At 37.8% G+C, this 21,029-nt stretch overlaps 2 protein-coding genes across 3 annotated transcripts; one reads left to right on the top strand and one right to left on the bottom strand.

Moving 5' to 3' along the window:
• The first annotated feature begins 6 nt into the window (after positions 1 to 6).
• On the top strand, positions 7 to 3,982 carry stau (double-stranded RNA-binding protein Staufen). The gene is made up of 13 exons (XM_013321435.1): positions 7 to 120; positions 273 to 374; positions 449 to 575; positions 687 to 903; positions 1,032 to 1,189; positions 1,267 to 1,397; positions 1,518 to 1,718; positions 1,897 to 2,164; positions 2,321 to 2,436; positions 2,520 to 2,649; positions 2,789 to 2,919; positions 3,056 to 3,264; positions 3,485 to 3,982. Exons 1-13 carry the CDS (start codon positions 85 to 87, stop codon positions 3,543 to 3,545), a joined length of 1,887 nt encoding a protein of 628 aa, XP_013176889.1. The 5' UTR covers positions 7 to 84; the 3' UTR covers positions 3,546 to 3,982.
• Positions 3,983 to 6,082: 2,100 nt separating this feature from the next.
• On the bottom strand, positions 6,083 to 20,345 carry LOC106124582 (prolyl endopeptidase). Of its 2 annotated transcripts, XM_013321415.1 has the most exons (16): positions 20,189 to 20,345; positions 16,071 to 16,166; positions 11,794 to 12,017; positions 10,993 to 11,180; positions 10,814 to 10,896; positions 10,565 to 10,707; positions 9,524 to 9,683; positions 9,211 to 9,330; positions 8,836 to 8,916; positions 8,438 to 8,623; positions 8,127 to 8,240; positions 7,589 to 7,737; positions 7,203 to 7,415; positions 6,879 to 7,018; positions 6,555 to 6,748; positions 6,083 to 6,335 (listed from the first exon to the last, which is right to left on the bottom strand). In XM_013321415.1, the coding sequence occupies exons 1-16, from the start codon at positions 20,330 to 20,332 to the stop codon at positions 6,270 to 6,272; spliced, it is 2,301 nt and encodes a 766-aa protein (XP_013176869.1). In that variant the 5' UTR covers positions 20,333 to 20,345; the 3' UTR covers positions 6,083 to 6,269. The 2 variants fall into 2 exon arrangements, with proteins under 2 accessions (XP_013176869.1, XP_013176867.1); XM_013321413.1 differs by lacking the exon at positions 20,189 to 20,345 and having other exon boundaries at positions 16,071 to 16,343.
• Between the last annotated feature and the right edge of the window lie 684 nt (positions 20,346 to 21,029).

The following is a 21,029-nucleotide window of genomic DNA, read 5'->3' as shown; positions in this document are numbered from 1 at the left end:
ACAGTCGCTGGCCCCGCCCCCGCCAACGCCCCCGCGCCCGCCGGGCCGCCCGCCGCACAGGCCAACAGTAAAGAGAAGACACCAATGTGCCTGGTCAATGAATTGGCCAGGTACAATAAGGTTAGGCAACTGACAGGACTCAAACTTGTCAATAAATGACAGTTACAGATAAATGAATGGATATGTATACTTTAACAACGCAAAAGTTTCCTTTCAGTTATTAACCCATATGTTACACACTAGCTAACAATTACTTTATTTTATAATTTCAGATTAAGCATCAATACCGCCTCACATCTGAGACGGGGCCCGCTCACAAGAAAGTATTCACAGTAACACTCCGCCTGGGTGAGACTGAAGAATACACAGCTGAGGTTAATTATTATCTATATATTTAAAAAAATATATGTTTAACAGTTGATAAAATAATCTGCGGTTTGCCTCGTAGGGGTCATCGATAAAGCGCGCGCAACACGCGGCGGCGAGTGCGGCGCTGACCGGCACCACGTTCCCGCCCCCGCCGCCGCGCATCCCGCCCCCGCACGCGCCCCACGCCGCGCTCCACAGACACGCCGGTAACTTTATACAGACAACAAGATACCTAAAAACATAAATACATCATTCTGTTCATGGTATAGTGTAAAGTTATAATATGATTATATTTTTTTTTGTCTATGTATGTATAGGTGCGGTGATGCCGACTGTGGAGCTGAATGCGCTGGCGATGAAGCTGTGCCAGCCGGCAGTGTACACGTCGCTGCAGCCGCTGGCCGGGGCGCCGCGGGCGCGCTCCCGCCCGCCGCCCTACCGGCTGCCGCATGCGCCCTTGCCGCCGCACCCCTCGCTGGTACCCCCCGTGCCGCCTGCCTACCCCCGTATGCTCGGACCTGGACTCGTATACAGGTTGACAGCACTCATTGTTGCCATTTAATTTTATTTATCGAAAAGGCAAACATTCAACAGTACCCCTCTGTTGGTTAGCTAAAATGATAGAAGTAAAATATTTTATTGATACTGAAATGTATTATCAGAGTGCGTGTGAGCGTGGGGGGCCGCGTGTGGATGGGCGAGGGCGCGACCCCGCAAGCGGCGCGGCACGACGCGGCGGCGCGCGCGCTGCACGACCTGCGCCCCAATCCGCCTCCAGACCCGGACGCCGACAACAGTACCCTCCCCCACGCCGACGATGGTAATGCCCCCCGCTCGCTGTTATTTTGGTGAACAACAACAAAATGTGGGCTGCAGCTTATTTAGTTAATGTTTCAGGTGACTCGGGCTCGGACATCTTGAACTCTGAGATAAAGTCGCCGGTGTCGCTCGTGCACGAGCTGGCACTCAAGCGGAACCTCTCTGTGCAGTTCTCTGTCAAGTCTGAGCGCGGCCCGCCGCACATGCGGGTCTGGATACATACATATTACTTGTTTATTATTAAAAAATGTCCGCTTGGCTCTAAACCGAAATGTATAGCTATTGAGCCACTAGTTTGGCTCGTACTAATATGTTTGTAATTCGTGTAGGTGTTTGTGACTGTGTGCACGGTGGGCGACATGGAGACGGAGGGCGAGGGCAACGGAAAGAAGGTATCGAAGCGGCGCGCGGCGGAGCTCATGCTGGAGGAGATGCGGCGTCGCTGGCCGCCTGCCGCACTACGTGCGCGACCCGCCCAAGACCGCCGCCGACCCCAGCCTGCCAAGAAACGCCCGCGCAATCTCATCAAGGTGATATAAATCATCTGGTCATTTCATTATCATTAATCAATTTTATTTACACAAAATGCTCTTATCGAAGGACCTATTATTAGTCGTCTGTTTATTTATTACCTAACTACTATGTAAAAATGGCTGCTGGTATTTCTACAATTATATAAATTAATTAAGCGTGTGTTACACGTTTCAGGAGAATAAATTCGGTTGTCCGAATGGGAATGGCGTGGGTGTCGGTAACGGCGCTGCGGGCAGTGCGGCTGCTGCGGCCGCCGACAACCCCATCTCGCGGCTGGCGCTGGCACGTCACGCGGCGCGCGCGCGCTCCCCGCAGTACCGCGTGGTGGAGGAGCGCGGCGCGGCGCGGCGCAGGGAGTTCCTCGTGCAGTGCGACGCTCCCCCGCATCGCGCCACCGGACTCGGCCCCAACAAGAAGACTGCCAAGCGACGGGCCGCGCAAAGTCAGTAACACGTATTAACCGTACATATATTATTATCTCACTCATTCTTCTTGAAAAAAACTGAAACAATATATTTTTATACATCTGTTTCGACACTATAAACTCACTTTTGAAGTTATAATTAAAAGTGATATAATGTATATTTGTATCTTTCAGATGTCCTGTTGGCTATGGAGATGGCCAACGGCGGTGAGACAGTCGCACCCGCCGGTGACAATTCCAAAGTGAACAGCGCCGCCGACACCAAGCCGAATATTGACATCAAACGAAAGGTAAAACTAGTAAATTAGGATAATTTTTCAAACCGTATCTCGGTACTATTTATATAGTTAATTTTAAAAATGTATGTTAACAGGAAAATGAGCCGGTGGCGAGCAGCGTGAGCGTTATGGGGGGAGCGGGGAGCGAGGTGCGACAGCCGGTGCCCGGCGTGCTCATGATGGACTACCACCAGCGCTCAGTACAGCCACATCACAAGGCCAATGGTAACTAATTAGATAATAATGTTGAATGTAAAGATTGTATTTTTAATATATTCGTTTTTCCAAAGTTCTGATCTTGATCTGAAATATTTCCGTTTCATATTTCGGTTGTTTTATGAAAGAACAATGTGAACATGTGCAGGGCTGAGCGAGCCGAGCAGTGCAGGTGCGGGTGCGGGTGCGGTTATGGGTGGTGCGGCGAGTGCCATGGACCAGCTGATGTACCTCTCGCAGCTGGTCGGCTTCACCGTAGAGTTCTCCGACTTCCCCAAGGTTTTTATTGCACACACTCTAAGCTTTATATGATAAAAAGTGGTTGAAAGTAAAATATTGTCACTGTTATTATTTCAATCCAGATGTTTTGTTAGTCGAATTTTATGTACTATTTTCATGATATTCGTGTTTGTAGCGTAACCACGGCGAGTACCTGTCACTGGTGTCCCTGTCGACGGAGCCGCCGGTGATGTGTCACGGCGGTGGAGCCAGCACGGCCGCCTCGCATGAGCAGTGCGCCCGCGCCGCGCTGCGCTCCCTGCGCCTGCTCGGCCTCGAGCCCTCCGCGCCCACAGCCGCCGCCGCGCCCACACCATCACACCACCAGCCTACTAATGACACCAGGTAGATTGGCCTCGCCTTCAACATTATTGTTATATGCCCTTTTTAAACCCTACCAAAGTTGGAGTCAAGTATTGTGCCTATGGGCGTTTCTGTGAAACTCATGATTCTTAATAATTTGTCAAACCACCTCTTAAGCATTTTCTGGATAGTTAACTGTGGTTACTACCCTACATGGTTACAACAGTCTACGTCAAAATAATTGTAATATTATCTCCAGCAGGATGCAGAGCATGGCGGGCGCGGGGCCCAAGGCGGGAGTCATCAACGGCCTGCCTGAGTGAGGGCATCATCCCGCGCACATCACCACATACAACACATCTCACCTTCTCACAATTATCTCGCAATACTAGGACATATGTGAATATCTCTCGGCGCGGAATTATAGTTCGGGACAACATTATGTAAATTGACAATGTATTGTAATATTTCCAGCTATGATATATTCACTATCACAATCATTATCATCTCGATTCCTGCAACATTTATTTCTCACTGAAGGTTTTTTTTGGTTGATATTTTATCGCGTATTACGCCAAACGATACATTTTGCAATTTTTTTCTTATTCTTCAATCATTTATCAATATCATTAAAGCTAAGCTGTACGCTACCCTACTAGAAGTAATATTATATTTATATTTATAAAAAAATTTTTGGATAGTTTCTAAGAAGTCAGACGTTTTGTGCTGAGTAACGAAATACAAATGAAATGGAAGAAAAGAGGCTGTGAAGCCAAGCCAAATAAGGTTTGTCCGAGACACTGCGGTGGTACCTGCTCTATAGTACGCTACATAATTACGCACCTTGACCTTTGGAGAGAGTTTATTTGCCACGGATTTGTACAGCGTTGTCTCTGTCGCACGAAGCACCAAGTAACAGTGTGTGACAGAGATAACGCTATAGAAAGCTAAATATTCTAATATCTCTATCAAACGGTCTACGTGCAATATTATACGTACGACCTCACAGTAGGGATGGGTCGTTGACGGTTTTGCAGTCAACGAAACTTAAAATAAATTTGCTTTTTTCAACTAGTAGACAAAATAAAAACCCGAAGTAGCAAAAAAAAATTGACTGTACGTAAATTAAGTTGAATTCAACTAGTTGATTAAAAAACAGTCAACGATTAAAATGTTGAAGGGGATCAACAGTTGAATCAACGGCCATCCCTACGTCAGAGGCGCAGAGGGGTGTATGCCGCGGCGCGGGCACGTTGCACCATGCGGCCATGGTGGAACTGTAGGTTAACTTAAGTAGAAGCCGACGTCCTCGTCCCCGCAGCGGCGCGGCCGCGGCGATGAGGACAAGTGGCCTCGATTTCTAACACCGCTTTATTAGAATAATGTATGTTTGCATCCCCCATCCCTCGACCCTGATCTATGAAATGTGTAATTTTAATATAAGTATAAGATATCTGGTAAATTTTTAGCAGCGGTGCGTCTCTATTGATTAACGTTTGATAGGAAAATATCAAAAGTACCGGTAATTAAACATAAGTTCATCATCACTACATAAGACATTTTCAGTCCCATCCCTTGTTTTTTCTGTGTGAGACTTCAAAGATATTGCCCAAATTAAACTTGTAGGTTTATCGCATTTTTTTAATTTGTTTCTAAATGCATGCATTATTTTTTTCTATTCCACTTAAAGGAACTGTTTACATTTTAATAATATTTTGAGTTCATTATGGATTACATTTATAATCACAAAGTTATTTTAGTTAAATAAAATTTATAAAATTGCCTTGACAAGAAGTAAGCGGCCCCCAAATGTGCGTTTATGATACACGCGCATTTTATTTCGAGTCTTTTTCTAATAAGATTCGCCAAATTTATACACAATTGAATAGAATATAATTTAAAATAATTTTAATTTAAATACGTTTACGTATAAGTTTAGTTTTCAAAAGTTGATGCTTTTTATTGTAAATCTTTGAGAACTATTATTTAAACTATTAACTGCCAACACAATGACATCACAACACAACTATGTATTCATTATTCTAGTATAAACTAGGCTAAGGTTGCTTGTTAATTTTAGGATGTTTGACGTACCTTGTGTATTTTATCCCTGATTAACGAGTTTAAATAGATTTAAATTATATTACTATAATATAATGTACTGAGCGTTGATACATTTGATCGGTAAATTTTTATGTATCCGATCATTTGTATGAAGAATGTACTAAGGCAATTGTACATTTCATTGTAATGGGTCAAATTTAAATAATTTTCATTACTTAGTGGTAACAGTGTCGCGACTTGTGTCTGGGCTTGTCGATTCGATCGCTCTTGCTCTTAAGTAAATATTATATTATACAATCTAAAACACGGATGTTTGTCTCTTATATTTTGTTGAAAAGATTATGAATCGAGGCCATTGTAAAGATTTCTTGATGTTGCACGTTACATAAGAGTAACAACGCGTAAAGAAGAATATTGGATATATTGAGAAAGCCACAAGGGCATTAGAAGTGTTTTATTTATTTTATTATAAGGAACTAATATTTCATATTATATTATGGGTGAAGCGAGTCCCAACTCAACTTCGTGCTGTTAGCATATATTGTAAGAAATAATAAAGTTAAAAAACCGATTAAATTGTTTTATTTAAAAACAACGGACCTTCTGACTTTCCTTCAGGTATTGAAAATGATATAAAAACTTGCGGACTTTTACTGTAGAGAAAGAAGGATGTTGATACGATACGATGTTTTTTTTTTTAAATTGGCAGAGATAATTTGATTTATGCCCACCGGGTCAGATAACTTTGTCGGTCTATGCATGTATTTTCGGGAGGAAGGAAAAAATAAAACACTGGTTAGAAAATAAAAACAATGTTTTTTTTAATAAAAAAATAGTAGTAATGCGTAACAATATCACCGGCGCCGCGGCGCCCGAGGTAATCATCAGACTGGTATTCTGGCTTCCTGGTATATTTACAATTAATACTATTTTCAGTGAGCTCGGTGTACTATTTGCGGCGTTGCATCGCTTGATGCGCGCCATCACTTGACGAACTTGAGGCCAAGAGTCTCTGTCATAAAGCACAGGATGTCTGTGTGCTCCTCAATCTGCAACAAAACATTCATTAGTATCAGTTTTTTTAGTAATTGCCACAAAACGATATTTCACCAACCAATTTAAAAAACGACTATACGTTAATAATTTGAAAGTGTATATGTATACTGAAAGCTACTTGATAAAAACTGAAAGGATTTATAAAAACCACCAACAATTAATGTTCAGCTGTGGTAGGTAATAAAGTGTGCAATATTAGGACGATGACTGACCACTTTGGCGGTGGGCTTGCCGCCGCCATGTCCGGCCTTGGTGTCGAAGCGTGCCAGCAGGGGGCGGTGCTGTGCGGGGCTGGTCGCGGCGGTCGCCTGCAGCGCCGCTATGAACTTGAGCGTGTGCAGAGGCACCACGCGGTCGTCGTGGTCAGCAGATAGCACCAGCGTCGCGGGGTACTGTGCTCTACCCTCTGCAACATACGATCACAAACATTTAAGAAAATGGTAAATTTATTTCTTCTAATGTTAAAAGCAATCACATACTACGAGATATTTAGTGTGATATATAGGAGTTAGCTGTTATATGAAATAAGTTCTTGCCATTGTCTGGTGGCCGAATGTTGTGCAGGGGCGAGTACTTGAGCAAGTATTCGAACTGCGTCTTGTTGTCGGAGCTGCCGTAGTCAGATACCCAGGCGTGGCCGATCGTGAACTTCTGGAATCGCAGCATATCCAATACGCTGCAACACGATACAACATTTGGTTTTATGACAATGATAAATTGATGGGGGTGTAAATTGATATGTTATTTACAACATAGATAGCTGTAATTCGTTACTTTACAAAACCAAATGTTAGCGCCATCACATAACCGTTACTCTCAAAGTAGCATATATTTCGTTGGTTCCTGTTGTGAGTACGTACCCGACTTGCACAATAGCTGCGCCGAAGAGGTCGGGGCGCTGGTTGATGCAGGCGGCGACGAGCAGGCCGCCGTTGGAGCCGCCCTGTGCGGTGAGCAGCTCGGGGCGCGTGTATCCCTCCGTCACGAGGTACTGCGCCGCCGCCTGGAAGTCATCGAACACGTTCTGCTTGTTCAGCAGCCGGCCTGCGTTGTGCCACCGCTCGCCGTACTCTCTGCACACAGAAAAAAAACATTGATTTTTCATTAAAAAAACATCCCTAGCACTCCTTTATCCTCATCTTTCTGTTTGTTATTTTTTCTTCTAAAAGGTCCCGTGCAACGTATGTGGGTTGTAAGTCGATATGTTGTACTATAAAAGATAAAGCTAATAAATGTATTTTCGTACCCTCCGCCGCGTATGTTGGGAATGGCAACGATGCCGTTGAAGTGCTGCATGAAGACGAGCCGCGTCACGCTGAAGCTGGGCTGCACGTTGATGTTGAAGCCTCCGTAGCCGTACAGCAGCGCCGGACTAGAACCGTCGCGAGGCAGATCCTAATACACACGGTAAATATTAATAACTAGCTGTCGCACGCGACTCCGTCCGCACGAGATTGGAAAGAAAATAGTAGACTATGTTTTATATTATGCCAAATATCGGCGAGATCCATGCAAACGTTCTGGAGATACATTCTAACAAACATCCATCCATCCAAACTTTCACATACATAATTTAAGTATGATTTCTTTTTCTACTATACTGAAAAGTAATTTTTGTTTTTGATAACAGATGGCGCTGTGTCAAGACCTGGCCGCCAGCTCTTCAGTTTTCGGTTATATTTGCATTCTTTGTTTGTCATTGTAATTTGTGTAGAACATAGAACTGGAAATCGTCCGTTGTCATGTCCATAACTATATTTTGATGTAATTATGATACTTCATACCTTTTTAGAAACAATAAACATAGGAACTTTGGTGCCGTCCTTGCTGGAATAGAATATCTGCTTAGCCTCGTACTGCGACGCGTCGAAACCTTTCACTTTCACCTCTCTGAACACCTGAAACGTTATACCACTGTATTTAAAGATTATTCGTGACGAAATCTAAATAAAAATCGGTCGATAGTTCGGTTTCAGTGTAGACGCTTATAGCATATTAGCATTTCAGTTTTTGACATAGACAAAGCAAAATAGAAAACTAACTAACACGTTTAATGCTATCAATTCGACTGGAAAGTTATGACGTGTTAACTCACGGTAGGCTTGTAGGGTTTCTTAGTGAAGTCGACGTGGTAGATAATGCCGGGCGAGAGGAAGGACATGAAATGATAGAAGATTTCAGTCTGCTTCTTCTTGCCGGAGAATCCAACCACGGAGCCTACATCCAGCTCAAATGTCTGGATCAGCTCGCCCGACTTCATATCGTGTAGTTGTAGTACACTCTGGAAAGGAAAACAACCAAATTCAAAATATAACATACTATGTAGTAATAAAAAACATATATATTCTAGAAAATATAATTACTTCTGGGTCTATTTTTAATTATTTCTAGAAAACTCTAAAATCAGTAAGCAACCAACTCTTATTTAAACAATATCTGAGGAAAGCTAGGGCAAAATTACTAGTTTTAAAAATATTAAACAAGGTTTCTTACCTTAACATCTCTGACGTAGTGAATCACAAGTTTATCATTGTCGACCGCTGACGCCCAGTCTAATACATCTCTAGGGTGTTCCTGAAATGAGAAAATAAATTTATTCCCTACATCGTAATTGTAATCTGTACTAGATATATACAAAATAGAGCTAAATAAAAGATTTATCAACATCTATGTAATATACAGTCAAACCTGGAAAAACGAGAGTCTAAAGCACCTTGACATTTTTCATGCTTATGGAAGTCATCCGTCGAGATCGGACAATAATTCTTCTTACTTAAGTTTCTCATTTATCCAATTCCAATTTTATAGAAATTTTGTAATTAAATATAATTAATAAATAATTATTATATTTAATTAACTGTCACTTACGGGTATAAGAGTCTGCCATTTCTCCTCTGCGGGGTCGTGCAAATCAATCTTGATCAGCTGATAGTTTGGCGCGTTCTTGTTCGTACGGAATATACACACAGAGCCTTCATTTGAGATGTACTGTAAACCAAAATATTATAGTATGATTATTAAAATTAAAAAAAAATAACTCATTGCCTTAGGTTTTGATCCTTAATAGGTGTCAAAATAATTTTCATAACTAGTAAAATATTTTAATCATCATTTAAATCTTTTAACATTTCTCCTGCAAGGAAAATACAACCTTACGAAACAATAACAGAGTCTTAATTACCTCGTAGTCAGCTTCAAATTTGTGCACGATCTGTGTGAGTGGCAGCAGGCCGGTGATCTCTGGATGCTTTGAGAGGTCAGCAAAGTACAACAGATTGTCGCGACAGTCGCGCACCGGAGACACCAGCAGGTAGCGCCCGCAGTCTGACACCTCCGCACCACTACACATACAAAGTTCATCACATAGCATCAGCGCCATCTACATAATTAAATTAGTTAAAGAAAGCGCCATCTATTGTTGTGAAAATTAAACTGGGTTTTGTTTAATTTGTGCTGATGTCGCATAATTGAACTATAATTGTTAAATTAAAAAAAATAATCTAATGAAAATATGAAGTTGTATACAGAAATATACTCTTAAGAGTTACCCAAACCTATAAAAATAAACGGCTTTTCCACTAATTAAAGTAATTACCATATGTACATAAATTTTAACTTGTACGCTAAACAAATTAGCTATGCATTACATTTAACAAGTACATACTGTTTTATTTATGAAGTACATAACGAAACTAAAAATAAAAATGAACCTACGAGCGTCTCTCTTGACTCCGCATTTGCGTATTTATATCTCTGTTGACAACAGGGAAATATGTATGCAAAAAATATATAAAGATATTTATATAAATTCTTTAAGCCGTAAAAGTAAACTACGTAATATGAATCGTTCTTGACATAATTTTGCCTTCATTACAATATGTGAGACATATGTCATGTCCTACTTAAACCCTTTTTCCACTAGCTTTTTTTAAAGGTAGGCAACGCATATGCAATTGAGATTTCTATGGGCAACGGTCACTTCGCTATATCAGCGATTTCAAGTGGCCGCTCGCTCGTTTGCCACCTTATGATATAAAAAAAAACTTTGCGACTTTGACTTCGAGCCACTTTGACAATAGCATGTGGTCAATCATGCGACTAATTTAGTAGGAAAAGTGTCGTATTGCCACAAACCTATGCATTTAGTTAAACAGTTGTTAGTATAATTTTTCATACTAAATGTGAGCACCTTTCTTAGATTAGTGATTGTACATGTTCTTACATTCTCCAAAGTGGTTCCTCGGGGAATTCGACAACGACGACGTCCTCTGACTGCGGAGTGTTAAGGCGATGGTAGCACAGCTTCTGGTCGCGGTTCACCTCCGTCTCTGAGCCGTCAGCCTTGCCTGACGCGTCAGGATACCGCTAAGCACCACGAATAAACACATTTAAAAAATATAACAAACGTTTCTATAATAGTAAATAATTATTCCAATTGGCGTTTTAATCTAGATTTTTAACAAACACTTACAGAATAGAATAATCCTTTGTTATCCTTTGTCCAGGACATTGAAGCGAATTTGACTTTTTCCAACACTTCAGGATAGTCCTCACCTGCAATACGTAAATCAATATACTTAATATATTATTAATATGACATAGATAAGACAGAGAGACTATTTTTTTAATTCTTTTTAGTTGTTTACTAACCGGTAGCGACATCTTTAATATGTATTGTGATCCAGTCTGAGCCGCTGGCGGAGAGGCCGTACGCGAATGTGGAGCCGTCCTCAGTGAAGCGGCTGCCGGAGAGCGCGACCGTGCCGTCCGCAGACAGCGCGTTCGGGTCCAGGAACACGCGCGGCTCACCGTCCAGGCTGTCTTGTACGTACAGCACACTACCGGACAACAGACATTCCTTATCTTGCACATATGAAGACACGTATTGTAGAAACAATTCGCGGGTTTATATAGGACCCACTTTTAGCAATCTCTTCATTATTTCTTACTTCCATTCTCCTACAATTAACATTCGTAAAACTATTTGTCATAGACATATTCAAGGATGAATTGCCTAATTTACGCTACGAAATTTACGTTACGTATCTAAAATATAAAGGGACATCCCAAATGTATATGGTCTAGTTAGACGATACAATTAACAAGAAATGTGTTAAATATAATACCAATAAATAAAAAGTAACAAAACGATGATGTAAGCGCTAATATACGGACATGGAAGAGACCAGTCATGTTTTCCGCTTGTGCAAATCAGAAGTTGCGTGCCGATCGGCTTATACGTGCTTACAATATAAAAAAATGCTAGACAAAGACTAATTGATTTGTAATTTAATTTGTTGACGTTGCTTACTCGTTATTCAAAACCAATTTTAAGAGGTAACATAGGCCTACATTTAATACGAGATTGAGATGTTTTTATTTTTATTTATACCAACAGCTTAGCATCCGTACAGCATACAACCTATTTGACAATATAAATATAAGACTTACTTCTGGTTCTGCAGGCCGGTGTTCTTGTAGAAGAAGTACCTATCACCCCTGCGGAAAGGGCATGAGTACTTTGGGTAATTCCACAACTCAGTGAGACGGGCGCTGATGTCTGCTTTAACGGGGCACGCATCGAGGAACGGCCGCGTTATCTTGTTCTGCGCCTCTATAAACTCTTTGGTCTCGTTCGAGTCAGGGTCTTCTAACCAACGGTAGGGGTCATGGATCTGCACAAGATAAGAAATAATAATTGGTGAAGATTTACAAAATGTCTACGTAACTGTTAGGAGAGATAATTTATAGGTTCAGCGTATAATATTATCTCTTGAATTATTTCTTCTGTTCCATTATCTCTATATATGAGCATAGAAGAAAGTCGTGTTAATTATACTATTTATAATTTAAGAACGGCTGAACCGATTTGACTCAAAATAAATTCCTCGCGGACGGAATCTAGTTATAGGTACTCTACCTAGTAAAAGCACTGAAACTGAAAAGAAAACTGGCAAAAGTTATATTTAAACAGACGACAGAGATTCATAAACTTTTTTGTCGTAACCTCTTTTCAAAACAATGACTGATGAACCTTTCGCGTAATTTCCCTCCATCATTCTCACAGTCGTATATAAAATTTACTACTTTAAATATAGCAACCTTTGCCTATAATTGTTTACTATCGTAACAAAAACTCTATATACAAAAAGCGAGTGTGATTTCTCGTTTATTTCTAGGGCAGGGGTATTGTTCCATACAAAGCAATATTCAACGTTAATGAAAAAAAAACTTACAGTTGCGCAAATGGCTTTATATTGTATAAAATGTATCCTATTAATATAAAATATACGTATTATATTAGAACTCGCTAGTCATAAACAATGATTTAATTAAATTCGCGCGCAATAGATAATTGAACGAGAATCGATTTAACGATACGTACTAAAATGGATTTAATTTTAACGTATCTAAACCATTATAGAGAGGAAAGTTTTGTTTGTTCGCAATTAATAGGAACCGAAACTACTAAATCGATTTAACTGTTCAATATCTGTTGAGAAGCTACATTTATACCCGGGTGGTGAAAAAAATGAAGTCGAGGGCAACTGCTAGTTACAGGCTATTCTTTGATACACAACTATGTATAGTACAGTTCGACTCCTCGTTCGTTCGTGACAACAATACAAGTGAAGAACGAACAACGTTTCGCATATTGAGTAGCAATAGTCTCAACCAGTCTTTCCCAAAGTGGGCGATAACGCCCCCTTGTGGGCGCTGCAGGTTTCAAGCTGCGGGTTATAGTAAAAGTTTCGTTTAGAATTCTCCGTTAATATAAATATATAGGTCACAATAATTACTTAATTTAATTTGAAGTTATAGTGGTTTTTAAATATGTGAAAATATGGGGGCGCTAAAAAAATATTTATTCTCAAAGTGGGCAGTAGACAAAATAAGTTTGGGAACCACTGGACTAGACCCTTCGCTATTCTATAAGGTAAACTAGCTTCGTATGTAAACTTTATGCATATAGTCAGGAAAAGTCCTCGATAAAGCGTTGCAAGGTTACTTATAACGATAAGATTTTATATTCACATGTATTTTAAGTTAATTGACAAGGATAATGTAACATTACATTTATAAAAGTGAAACGAGATTATAAAATATAAATATATTTACTTACTAAAGGTCACATGTGATTTAGTCTGAGCAAAATTACAACAAAGAGGGTTATATTCCTGGGTCAAAATCGGTTCAGCCTTTCTGGGGATTATCAAAAACAAAAATGCCTTTTTGTTCTCAGCAACGCAAATACACTATTTTATTTACAATACGAATGCATTTTTTTCTTGAAATGAAACTAAAAATAAGTTATGAGCAATGAGTGCTTCAGCCATGTTTAAGATAAACATGTTATTATAGTAAATTGTTATACAATTATAATAATTGTACGTAAAAAAAATAATTTGTAACTAAATGCTATGTTTATACGGTGGTGATTTGTAAGCCATTTATCATTATAAACCATTTTATAGCATACGTTTTTTTTTTTTAAAACCAGCCAGCAATATTCTTGGACGCGTCTACATTTTTTTTTAATTATTATTTACAATCGTTACGTATTCTAAATTCTATAATAAAAGCCAATTAATAGTATAAAAATTTATTGCTTTCAATGATAGTCGCATCCAATAAATATAACGAGGTAATTACAAAAAACAGGTTTGTAATATAATATTCTGATAGACATAAAGGTAAAGGTCAATAACAAGCTAAGGTTTTTATACTGATTTAAAACGTTTAATCTTTCGCCATAGTTTTTATACAGATACGGTTTATCGAACCCGGATACTGATGTTATTGCAATGATTTTGGATGATCACCAAAAATGATCAGTTTTAGATAGGCTTTTTTGTAGACTTTGCTGTTTTTTCAGGGTGTTAAATAAGGAAACTTTTACCTTAATCTATGGGTCACGAAAGTAATATTATTATGATATATATTTTTTAAAGAGTGTAAAATATTACACTTTAGCCAGTCATTTTAAAGGCGGGTTTCCACGGTGCGAGATTCAGCCTGTGTGTTGTAGAGGACGTTATACGATCCGCACATCCTAAGAAAGATTATCATTCGCAGAATAACGTGTCGTGGAAGCCTGCCTTATGAAGTTACTCTATTTGAATACATAGTCCTATATTTATGGAACCTTCCGATCTTAAACATTAGTAAGCACCAGTCGTCTCTACATCCGGAAACTCTACATTAGGAAGGGACTTCCTATCGATACAACTAAACCATATTGTACCTGACTGAATTTGTAATGGATATAATAATATTTTGAATGTAATCAAACACATTTTTTATAACATAAGAGGGCAAACGAGCAGCGGGAACACCGAGGTGTTCAACGACGCTCATGGATATCAGCAATACCAGAGGAACCGTAGATGCATTGCCTGCCTTTTGTTTCTTTAATTTATGGCCTTTCCCATATATTTCTTTACTCAATATAACTATATCAAAACTTGCACAAATTTCATGATATTATTCTTTTAAATACGTAACAATTATTTTAAATAATTTATTGAAGTTGTGGCGAAACAACTTTCATAAGGAAAACATTTCATACAAGTCGAGATTGAATTTAAAGATGCACGAGATAATAATGATCGTATTTGAATACATCATAAGTTTTTTGCGCTTCACTGTGTTGTTTCCTAGGTTATTGACGAGTTTTATAGGATACTAACTGTCGCCCGCGACTCCGTCCGCGCGGTATTAAAATAGATGTTGGCCGATTCTCAGACCTACTCAATATGCTCACAAAATTTCATGAGAATCAGTCAAGCCGTTTCGGAGGAGTATGGGAACGAAAATTGTGACACGAGAATTTTATATATAAGAAGAACCAGCATCTTTTAATGTAATTATGAAACCATTAGCAAAACAGTTGCAGGAGGCTTCACTCAGTAAAATAAGAAATGGAGTAATTTACAGTACAAGAGCTTTAAGTCCAAAAGTAAACTTTTAATTCAATAGATGCAGCGGGTAATTTCTTTTTTATTCCGCTACTCAGTCATTGCCTGCCTGTTACAATTTCATACAAAGCTGAAAAGAAAAGTAGTTTGAATAACCGATTTGTAACATAATATAACGCTCTGTTAGTTATCAAATTATTGAAAAACCACATAGTAGTATAAAAGGAAGTATTGTTAAAGTGAGTAGCAATAACATAATAATAGTGGTATAGACTACAAACAACGCAAGAACCACGACTGGTTTTGACGGGAGAGGGAAGTTTATTTTTTTGCTGATCGTCCCATCCTCTTTATGTAGACAATGCATCTGCAACTTAGCGGATTATCTTGTCACAGATGCCTATCATTTAAAGATGACCCGGTTGCTAGTTTGCTGCTTCCTATTACTAAATTATATTTGGAACACACGATCAATAAAAGCGTGAATTAAAAGAGAAACCGAAAACCTAAAAATGATTAGTATCATCTTATTTTACCCAGTCGAGAATATTATTTTTATAACAAAAAGCTGCATTGAGATCAGAAAATAAATGAGCCTTTACCTATAATCCCAAATTGTCGTAAGTAGTTTCAGTACCTCAAAACAAACATTGTAAAACAAGGATAGCTGTCTATTTTGTCTGTTTTATTGTTAAAAATAACTCACTACTATCGACCATATTCCAATGATCGTGACAATCTACGTGCCTGCAATGTTTAAAGCTTATTACAATGGATGTTTATGAATCACTAGAGCATCGAACTGCTTACCTTGGTGCCGTGGTAGTCGTCGACGACGGACTCGTCCCTCCGCGCCACCGGGTACACGAAGCTCATGTTCAAGGGGGACCTCGAGGCGTGCGCGCACTGCACCACCGCACATGTTGACAACACAAGCACAACATAAACACACGGAGACATTATCAGACCGTGCAGACGCGAGCGAGCGTCACGGACTGACTGCTTCCACGGCCGCAATCGCTTTATATTTAGAGAGCCACAGACAGCCAGCGGGTTGGCTCTCGCCATCAGAGCTTTTTTCATATTTTTTTCTCTTCTGTCAGACAGTTCATCTAAGCTGCCAGTGTTCAGTGACACTTTGAATTAATAAGATCGTAGATAATAAATTTTATGTAACGGTGATATTGCTTACGCGACAGTGTTTCTTTGGAATTTTTTTGGAAAAAATAATAATAGGAATAACTATCGCTATCCCCAACTCTACGGTAACTTTATTATTTATTATGTTTGTTTAGGAATAAGGTTCAATGGTGATAAATGTAAATATATTTATTGTTAATTTGTACTTTCAACAGCAATTAAGCAATTAATCTTACCTGTAGACAGTAATTAAATGATTTTACAAGTAGAGCGGAGATAGTTGTAATTAGTGTTTGTAATGAGTGTTTTCCAGACTTTATATTTTTCAGTGTTTTGTCTTATTTGCAAGAGTAAGAAAAGGCATATTATAAGCTACCACGTATCATCTTTAGACGTTATATTAGGTAAACATTAGGTCAAGCGTAATTTATTCATTTAGAAAAACCTAAATGTTATTTTTGAAAATAACCGTACCTAAACGATCATATTTGATTGTAAAAAACACAATCTATAATTGCATCTTGTTTTTAACAAAAAATAAACATTTAAAGGTCAGGGAGATGGCAAACAAGTTTTAAGTTTAACACAAAAATATTCCTTTAATGGCATCAAGTTTTTTTTATAGCTTTACCTAAATAATATACGTATAGAGATAGACTACGATGCTATTTAACGTTTTTCCATCCTTTCATCACATTCTAATAGCCTAATATCTGCGCTGGTTGCTACTTGGAGACCCAAGAACGACGGTCTTTTATTTCTACATTCTATGGTTTTCTAGTTTTCGAGTATTATAGTCAGGTGTCGGAGTTACGATTTGGAAGTAGGGAGTTCAAAGTTCAATGGAATTAACAATAGCTTGTTAAACAATTTTTGGTGTGTGATCAAATTTTGATTACATAAAACATAACAATCGTTTCAATGTAACTATTGATATTATGAATGGTTTTAATGAGGATGTTGTGACTAGAAAGGTAAACTTCATTTCGGTATACGCCTATTAAGCGAGTAAAAATATTTATGTAATACTAGCTGTCGCCCGCGACTCCGTCCGCGCGGGATTAAAAATAGATGTTGACCGATTCCCAGACCTACTCAATATGCTCACAAAATTTCATGAGAATCGGTCAAGCCGTTTCGGAGGAGTATGGGAACGAAAATTGTGACACGAGTATTTTATATATAAGATTGTGATCATACCGGGTAGAGAAGTATGCTTATTATGACTCATTACCGAACTTAGTTGTTGATTGCTTAATAAAGTCACCCTTAGTGTAATTTTTCGTACTAAGGGTGACCACTTTACGACTCTGGGTGGTAGTTGAAGTTATAGAACTTCATATCATTGTTTGGCGACCGCTGCCGATTCTTGGTATGTGGTCGAATTGCATTGTTTATTGTCATTTCTTGTCGGAAAGTTATTTGAAACTTTAAAAAAGGCAATAGCGTCGGATCTGATGAGCGGGCACTTTAACTACTTCTAAAGATTTAAAAAAATGTAAGATCTAAGACCTAAAAATGTGTATGATTCTCGTATTCGTTCAGTCATGTTATGCATTTGTCGCCGATATGATGCGCATAAAATTGTCATATACGCAAATTAATCAAAAACTGAATGTACTACAAGAATGTTATTTTAAAAATATATGCATTAAATTTGGAATTTACGAAATGCACGGCCCACTAGAAACTATTCCATCACTTTAAAAAACTATAATTGCTTATTGATTTAAATAATCGGGGTATTTCTTTGCCATAAAACATGCATACTTATGATGTTTATTGATACGTGCAGATGTTTAAACTTAAATATCGATAAGTCAACGTCAGCTAGAAATTCAATGCCCCACATCATGTCTCATGTTAAAGCATCCATTATCGTACATAACGTGAGTTATTGTCTATTGATTTATCTTATCATATTATCTCTGTTAGACTTTGATATGAAATATGAGACGTAACTCACGATATTCATAGCTATTGTGTCTTCCAGAGTGATAGCTTAGTGGCAGTATGATAATGGTATGATGATAGCTTAGTAGTATAGTTCGAATCTGTATAAAAATATTTTATGTTGTACTAAACTAGATCATTTAAGAATTTTAATAATGGCAGTTATAAATTAAATATATTTTTCTTGTCAGTAAAATAGTATTTTTTAAATATTGATTATCATAAAAGTTTTAACAAATAGTCAAAAGGTTAACTTAAAAATTATACTTTTGTTATTCCATATTTTTTTTTAATGTAAACTAACAGTGAGTCACCTAAAAATGTAATATATACTGTATATATTCAAAGTATTATAGTAAAAACGAAATGTAAACATGATTGAAACAAAGCCAAGGCTTATCTCATTTTATCTATTTCGACAGTGAATAATGCATGGTACAACGCATGGTGACATTTTGTAGATTTAAATTGTTCTCAAACATTTTAATTATAAATTATTCCTTTTATTACATAGCTGAGCGTCGGTGGCTCAGGGGTCAAGCACTTGACTTGCAATCTGCAGGTCCTAGGTTTGAATCCCGCCATATACCAATGTGTTTTTCGATTTCCGATTTACATATGTACATTTATCCGACGTTCTTACGGTGAAGGAAAACATCGTGATGCAACCTGCACATATCTGAGAAGAAATTCTAAGATATGTGTGAAGTCAACCAACCCGCACTTAGCCAGCGTGGTTGACTATGGCCTAATCACCCTTAATTTAGGGTAGGCTCCGAGCCCCTCGGTGGGGATGTATAGTGATAGCTAGCATAAATAAATTCCAGCTTGATACATTCACACATTTAAAAAGGGTCTTGACAGACAACAAAGTGATCCTATAAGGGTTCCATTTTTTTCCTATGGGGTACGGAACCCTAAAAAATAATATAATAATTAGAAATATATTCAGTTAGCATGGTATAGTACTTAGTTCTAGAGTTGGTACATCAGGAAAAAGATTTACTTGTTCTCAAAGTGCCAAAACAAATGCTGGAGACATCATAAAGATGCCATATACTCATCATTAATGAGATGTTTTTATAGTAAACTTAAAACCCTTGATTTATATTTCTTAACAAAGAACAAATTCAACTGGAAATATTCAACAAAATTTTATTACTTAGAAACAATCAATTGTGGTTTCTTTTGTAAAAGTGGGTAGATTTATAAGATTTAATGTAAGTACAGTGTTTTGACATTATATATTTTAAAGTCAAAAGAATTTATTTGAATCTAAGTGTTTTCCACATAAAACACAAGACATAGGGCCTTTTGATTTAGTTGCATATATTATGCTATATTTTATTTTACATTAATGCAACTCGTAAACATTTTTTCTAAACCATAAATCCAATTTGAATCTATTTAGATTGTCTTTACCAGAGGGTTCTCTTAAAATTTTGTACACTAAAATACCATATGCTTCAATATTACAATTGTGATATGATTATTCAGACCTGTCTTAAATACAGTTGTCCAATTAAATTAAAAAAAATAATTAAATAATGTAATAGTTTAATTTGTTACTTCTAGTCTTATTTATATAGCCGTGGCCTTATTTCAAGACTAAAAACTTATAGTTGTAAAATATAAAGTAGTGATATCTTTACTATTATTTTTCATCGAATAATGAAATTTATCATGATAGTAAAATATGGCTCCAACGTGGAAATCTAGAGGTGATTTCAATTAACAATTATCAATTACTAAATTTAAATGTTCATGCAATTTAGCACTCGGTAAAAAGATTAACAATTACATAAAATACTTGAGATTTAAATAATTTTACTTACCAATATTTTGGAAGTTTCGACAAAACTGTTTGTTCGATAACCTAGTAAAGTTTTTTCGGTTTGTTTACACGTAATTTTAATAGTATTTGTGTAAATTCTGCAATGATAGGCAGAAAAGCGACGCACCGCCATAAAATTTGACATTTCACGCAATGTTGTCAGTTGTTATGTGTCAGGCAAATACAAATTTAGGGAGAATGACAGTAATTCAATTTTACCAACGTATTTTATAACTTTCATGTGCTTTAGGGAAAATGTGATGAAACATACAAACATAATTATTTATGTCTGAAATTATTCAAATTAATGTATCGCATTCGCTTGAAGTAATAAAATTAAACTTTAAACAAATATGTATATACAATCAAGATACGAAAATAGGCCCTTCTTGCCGTGAAATTCTACTGCCATAATATCGTTGTCTCTTTTTTTGATAGATAAGAAGGGAGAGGTCAGTTTTTTTTTAAATAAAATGTTTGTTCTGTGTAAATCCACAGTTAACATAGGTGAGGAGTTTTGCTCGATCTGAATACATATTTATACGTGCAATTGTTCGTTGGGTGCATAGGTTAGAGGAATCCTTACGAATATTTACTCGATTGCCTTGTGACTTGTACTGCATATCCTAAGACTGGTTTTCAAACATGTAGGTCCACATTCTGACTTGCTGATATGCGAAGTAGGGACCTACACATACGGTCCTCGGCTTTTGTAACCGAAACTATTTTCTGGATCTACTCTATTTAGCTATAGTCGTACTCGTAATGTTGTAAAAAAAAATCACAAGGGTAGGTTCAGCCTGCGCAGTAGCTGTCATGTATTACATCAATATCTTTACAGT

This window comes from Papilio xuthus, unplaced genomic scaffold (genome assembly GCF_000836235.2).
Source record: "Papilio xuthus unplaced genomic scaffold, Pxut_1.1 DF825946.1, whole genome shotgun sequence".
Taxonomy (NCBI): Eukaryota; Metazoa; Arthropoda; class Insecta; order Lepidoptera; family Papilionidae; genus Papilio; species Papilio xuthus.
Note: the sequence above shows the minus strand (reverse complement) of the source record. Positions and strands in the feature narration are given on the sequence as shown.

What these genes read in the sequence shown, in the direction of transcription:
- stau (XM_013321435.1), top strand. Translation starts at nt 85, where the DNA reads ATGTGCCTGGTCAATGAATTGGCCAGGTACAATAAG. An exon ending in CTGAAGAATACACAGCTGAG is followed by an intron (nt 375 to 448) that starts GTTAATTATTAT and finishes TTTGCCTCGTAG; the next exon opens with GGGTCATCGATAAAGCGCGC. An exon ending in GCCACATCACAAGGCCAATG is followed by an intron (nt 2,650 to 2,788) that starts GTAACTAATTAG and finishes GAACATGTGCAG; the next exon opens with GGCTGAGCGAGCCGAGCAGT.
- LOC106124582 (XM_013321413.1), bottom strand. Translation starts at nt 16,343, where the DNA reads ATGAAAAAAGCTCTGATGGCGAGAGCCAACCCGCTGGCTGTCTGTGGC. An exon ending in ACAAAGGATTATTCTATTCT is followed by an intron (nt 10,708 to 10,813) that starts GTAAGTGTTTGT and finishes CGTGGTGCTTAG; the next exon opens with CGGTATCCTGACGCGTCAGG. An exon ending in AATGGCAGACTCTTATACCC is followed by an intron (nt 8,917 to 9,210) that starts GTAAGTGACAGT and finishes TTCTCATTTCAG; the next exon opens with GAACACCCTAGAGATGTATT.